This window comes from Protomyctophum parallelum (assembly GCF_964188405.1).
Source record: "Protomyctophum parallelum genome assembly, chromosome: 15".
Classification (NCBI taxonomy): Eukaryota; Metazoa; Chordata; class Actinopteri; order Myctophiformes; family Myctophidae; genus Protomyctophum; species Protomyctophum parallelum.
In genome coordinates, this window is record NC_139710.1 from 48,665,397 (window position 1) to 48,671,661 (window position 6,265).

Consider the following 6,265-nt stretch of genomic DNA (forward strand, 5'->3'; position numbering starts at 1 on the left):
ACACATTGTGAGCTTGCAGATCAGCCATTTTAGTAGCCAATACAAACGCCATCATAGCACGTCACATAACGCACTATGATCTTGTATATCTGCTAATAGCAGATCCACGCCATCATAGCACGTCACTAATAGCAGATCCACGCCATCATAGCACGTCACAACGCACTATGATCTTGTATATCTACTAATAGCAGATCTACGCCATCATAGCACGTCACATAACGCACTATGATCTTGTATATCTGCTAATAGCAGATCTACGCCATCATAGCACGTCACATAACGCACTATGATCTTGTATATCTGCTATTTTTTGGAAGTCCAACAACCCCCCACTTTGAGCAGCACCGCTCTAGAAACTAATTACACCATCGACCTGACAGAGAACCTGCCACATCAACTCAAGCTCAAGAAAGACAGAAAGGTGGTCACACACAGCCCAGAGTTTATATAGTGTCTGTAGCTTGTTAGCCAACCTAGTTCACCTGGTCGTCACAGGTGATGACACTGAGGGCAATTGATCTCATCAATGCTTCAGGAAGAGGAGAGAGAGAGGCAAAGATAGGCCAGTCAATCTAAGCTAAAAAGGGGTGTGACCCAAAATAAATTGCAATAGTAATCGTTCAAGGTTTTTTTTAATGATCCTTAGGGTTATCCAAATAACATATAAAATATTGTAAATTAAATAATTAGTGGATTAAGGTAAATTAAATTAAAATGTGTTATGCTTTAAGTAGCATGTGACATGTGTCAAACTACATATAGGGGGTTTTCATGATTGTGAATCCATTTCATCCATGATTCTGAATCCATTGCAAGCGCATAGTTTTGCACGAAAAACACTAATTTGGGCACAAGTGGTTATGTTTTTAGTGCAAAACTAATTATTTTTATGTTATTTCGATGACCCTACATTTTAAATAAGACTCTTTACTGGAGCTATAGTCCTATACTGACTCCCCAGACACCAACACCCCCCCCCCACACACACACGCGAGCCAGGGAGGTACAGTACAGTACAGTACAGTACAGTACCACTCAGTTCAGACGGGTCTGATTTTTTTTGTTACCCAGCCAGCATTCTCTGCAGGTAGTGTGGATCACCACTTTTTTTTTTAATCATTGCAATCAGCAATCTATGTACTTAACCAGATTATGAACAATATAGCCACAATGTGGTAGCAGACAGGTTCTCATCCTTGGAGTGTGGGAGCACCCCAACCAACACTTTCTGGCGCTGGAAAGTATACAATGTTGCAACCTTGTGCGAAAGTCACACCCCCCCACACACTGTTAGGGGGTGAGTATTAGTGCATTGAACACATTGAAATGTAGTAAAACGATATATATGTATGTAAAATGTATGCATTTAAGTTTTTTTTTAATTATTATTTGTATACACATTTCGGTGTGTGCCCATGTCTTGTCCTGTCTGAAGGATCATTATGACTACCTATATGGGCTTATGTTTGTTACAGAGTTGATTCTTCTTCACACAGAGTTTCTGCCCCACATCCCCATCCCCATCCCCACATCCACATCTGCCTATGCACCACGCCGCCACCAAGGAGGCCAGTTTAGCAAAACATGCGTTTTGCTATTACTTGTACAGATTTGGGCCAAACGTTACACATTATCTCTATAATGTCATCAAGATGGGCCTGTCACTTTTGAGATGGAGTGATATAGGATTACCATGTCTGTTTTGAAGCTTTGCATGTGAAGAACAGTGGTTCTTTACCTTGTGTGCCCGCTAAAGCCCGCTTTATACTTGGTTGCGTGCTGTAAATAGCAGATATGCAAGTTCGTTTACCGAGCACGACACCGGCACGCAAGCATGTATAACTGAGGCTTTAGAGTCGTTTGTTTAGAGTTCATGGCATTTACTCATTTAAAGTTGTTCTGTCTGGATAAGAGCATCTTCTATTACAGGATCTCCTCACTGGTCAACAAAAACACCTTGAAGACCTTAACAGGAGCCCTCGTACAAGGTTTCTTTGACTATATGCATGCACCTCTTGGTACCACAGCACCTCAAAGGCCCTTAAAACAAGGCTCCAGACCTCCCAAAACAAACTGGTCAGGCTCCTACTTAGCCTCACCCCCCGAACCCACCTCACCCCTGCCCACTTTGACATGCTGGAATGGCTTAGGGTCGACGACAGAGTACAGCATCTTGCAAAGGGTCTGGTCCACAAGATTCGATACACCACCAAGATACCCATGTACCTAATACTTCCTTAATGTTAACGAAGTCCACACCCACAACACCAGAGGGAGTGCAACAAACCATGTACAACCCAGATTCGGCACAAACAAGGGACTAAATTATTTTCGCTCCTATGCCACCAAAATGTGGAACGCCCTACCAACAGTCATTAAGACATGTGAATCCCTTGACTCCTTCAAAACCGCTCTCAAAGGGCACCTACGGCTGCAATTCGAAACTGGCCCCCGTAAAATCTGAATCCGTCCCCACCGCCGTAATAATTCTGAAAATATTTCAATCAATCAATCAATGACGTACATTTTCCCTTCATTGTCAACGGCGTTTACAAAATAAACATTGAACTAAAGACAAACATTAAACCTGTGTATAGGAGGGGCTAGCGCCCCTCAAAAATGAATTTACTTCTTCATGATTTAATTTGTCAACATATGTTATTATCTTAACCATGATACAATGTGACAAAGATGATAACTGAATGTATGTGATTGGTTAGCCGATTTGCTCGTCTACTGTACACATGACATACATTTTCCTTTCATTGTCAATGGCATTTAATGTTTGCGTTGCCACAAATTTATGTCATATTTCAGGCACATATGACGTAAATTCTCCTTTCATTGTCAATGGCAAATGTGAGACGGGACGAAAAGCTGTATAGGAGGGTCTATAGTGCACCTCAAAAATGACTCTTTTACCGTCCACCACATAGAGTTATATAATAATAATAACTCTATGGTCCACCACGGCAAGATCATCTGCACAAATCGACATAGTGTACAGTAGCTGTTTGGTTGTTTGTGTGACATCAGAGCGGAGATCTGGTTAGCCATATATAAGAAATCAGGAGAATGAAACAATGTTTCATGTAAAAGAGTGTTAAGAGGTCTTGATTTCTCAGTTACTCACGCTGGTATAGCAGTGAAGTACGTCTGTTTTTTTCTGGTAAGGAAACGGATTAACCCACGTTTACTACAGAGAAAACCCTCTGCACAGAAGAATACAGTACATGTATATTGTCATAGAAAGAGACATCTGGACACGGAATACAGTTCAACCCCCAAAAAGTCCAAGAGCCTAAAAAAGAAAGGTCAATTTTTATGGCCGTGAGCGAGCACCCCCTTTTGATACTTTAAATGATGATTGGCCATCTCCCCACGACGTTGCCTTCTATGGCCAACACTACTGACCGTCGCTTCCGCTTCAAGTGGCGGTCCATTGTGACCTTGACGGCAGCCGTTGCCCTGGTGTTCCTGCTCGTCGCCATGTGGGCACCACGTCTTCACAGCCCACATCAGGTGTCAGGCTGCGCCTGGGCGGAGGCCGAGTCCCGCTACAACGACACCTACCCGCTCAGCCCTCCCGAGGTCACGGCGCAGGGCATCCGCTACCGCATCGCCGTCATCGCCGACCTCGACACGAGCTCCCGCAGCGACAAGGAGGACTCGACGTGGTTCAGCTACCTGCGGCGAGGCCACCTGCTGGTGTCCCACAGCGGCCACAAGGTGTCGGTGGTCTGGGACCAGGAGAGGGTGATGCTCCAGAGCCACCTGGCGGAGCAGGGCAGGGGAATGGAGCTGTCGGAGCTGGTGGCGTTCAACGGGAAGCTCTACGGCGCGGACGACCGCACGGGCGTCGTGTACCACATCGACGGCGACAAGGCCGTGCCGTGGGTCATCCTGACGGACGGGGACGGCTCCGTGGCCAAGGGCTTCAAAGCGGAGTGGATGGCGGTGAAGGACGAGCGGCTGTACGTGGGCGGTCTGGGCAAGGAGTGGACCACCACCACGGGGGACAAGGTTCTCCACCGCAACCCGCAGTGGGTCAAAGTGGTGGGCCACAGGGGGGACGTGCGACACCAGAACTGGATCCCCGCGTACGACTCCATGAGATCCGCGGCCGGGATCGAGCCGCCGGGCTACCTCCTCCACGAGGCGGCGGCCTGGAGCCGTGTCCTGCAGCGGTGGTTTTTCCTCCCTCGCCGTGCGAGCCGGGAGCAGTACGACGAGACGGCGGACGAGCTGCGCGGCACGAACATGGTCATCAGCTCGTCGGCCGATTTCAAGGACGTCGCCGTGAGCCGCGTGCAGGGGCCGCACGACCCCGCCCACGGATTCTCCTCTTTTAAATTCGTCCCCAACACGGACGACCAGATCGTGCTGGCGCTCAAGTCGAAAGAGGTGGCCCAAATCACCGCCACGTACATCACGGCCTTTACGTTAGACGGACGCGTCCTCTTACCCGAAACCAAAATAGATGACGTCAAATACGAGGGGCTGGAGTTCATTTAGAGATAGGGGATGATGTTCTCAAACGTTTGAGGGGCCCTAGCCCCTCCAATGCATGGCTTTTATAAATTACGCCATATTGGCAGCCAAGTCTGTGGACTTTGGGGCAGCAGTTAAACAAACATTGACAATGTGAGACATCATGTGGTCAATATAAAGACAGTGGGTGCCCCTCACTTCACACAAGTGTGATTTTTGTGTGTATGTGTATGTGTGTGTGCGCGCGCACGTGTGTGTGCAAGTTACAACTCTCTAGACCGGATAGGACTGGTTTCTGGTGGTGACTGTAGCACGGAATGTGATGATTTGATTGGCTGAGCACGGAATGTCATGATGTATTACTTCACACAAGTCACGAGTGTGATTTCTTTTTAGTGCTGTGTGCTCAAAAATCATCACACCAGCTCCTGGTTGGCAGATTCGAGTCGTGTGACATCACAGTACTGATGTCATACACTGGCCTCCATGCCTACCCTGATTATGATGTGCTGATGTCATACTGACATCATGATGACATCATCGTGACTGATGTCAACAAACTATGAGTGGACGTGCACAGATAGACACTCACATCCTTCAGTTATGATCAGTGTTCTAACCCTGGCACTGCATCATCCAGACCTCAGACATCAGTCCCCTCCAGAGAACTAGACCTCTCTGTGTCCATAGATGCCATGAACCTCTCAGGCGGTGTCTTGCTCTACTTGCTCGCAACGAGCAGCTTTGGCCTCCCCATCGAGGCTCAGGACTGTCCCCGGCCTTCTGGCCTCCCCATCGAGGCTCAGGACTGTCCCCGGCCTTCTGGCCTCCCCATCGAGGCTCAGGACTGTCCCCGGCCTTCTGGCCTCCCCATCGAGGCTCAAGACTGTCCCCGGCCTTCAGCGGGGCCCAACACCATTTTGAGCAGTGAAGACATCGTCAAAGTGACCTTTCCCGACGGAGATACGGTCACCTTCGACTGTGAGATCGGCTACGTCATCGCGGGGGGGACTCGGAGATACACCTGCTCCGCAGGAACGTGGCGGCCCGCTTTGAACATGATATGCGAGAGGAAATCCTGCGGATCCCTCGGCTATCCGGACAACGGGATTATAGATTATCCATCCGATGGGAATCAGTTTGGCGACGAGGCGGTGTTATCTTGCAACACCGGCTACGATTTGGTAGGTCAGAAAGAGGTGACCTGTGGAGCTGACGGGTGGATAGGCAGACTGGGAAGATGTGAAGTGGTTATATGTTCTCCACCGCCGGAGGCCGCAAATGCCAAGTACAGTCCCGTGCAAGACGACTATGAATATGGACACGGTGTGACGTACAAGTGTAAAAAGGATTTCACACTCAACGGATCAAGCTGGTCGTACTGTGAAACCGATGGGACATTCCACCCGGAACCTCCGACGTGCGTCAAGGTCATCTGTCCGCCGCCAGACGTCCCGAATCTGCGTCGATACGAGGGGCCTCCGCCCCCTTATGGGTACAAGGCTCACGTGACATTTAAATGCGATGATGGGTTTGTGATGGTTGGCTCAGCCGGTGTGACGTGTGAAATTGAGAGCAAGTGGTCACCTCCGCTTCCACGTTGCAAAGAGCTTACAACCACCACCACCACTACCACTACCACCATCACTACCCACACTACCAGCACCACCACTCCAAATAGAGCCCTGATGCTAGACAGTAATGCAACTAAATGGTGGCTCTTGGCTGCATTCTGCTTCTTTGTGTTTTAACCCGGTGGTTTTCAACCCTT

General features: G+C 48.7%; 1 protein-coding gene across 1 annotated transcript; it reads left to right on the forward strand.

Moving 5' to 3' along the window:
- Positions 1–3,366: 3,366 nt before the first annotated feature.
- LOC310871909 (soluble calcium-activated nucleotidase 1-like) lies at positions 3,367–4,518 on the forward strand (the record flags this gene model as incomplete). Its single annotated transcript, XM_083783546.1, has 1 exon — positions 3,367–4,518. The coding sequence occupies one exon, from the start codon at positions 3,367–3,369 to the stop codon at positions 4,516–4,518; it is 1,152 nt and encodes a 383-aa protein (XP_083639672.1).
- Between the last annotated feature and the right edge of the window lie 1,747 nt (positions 4,519–6,265).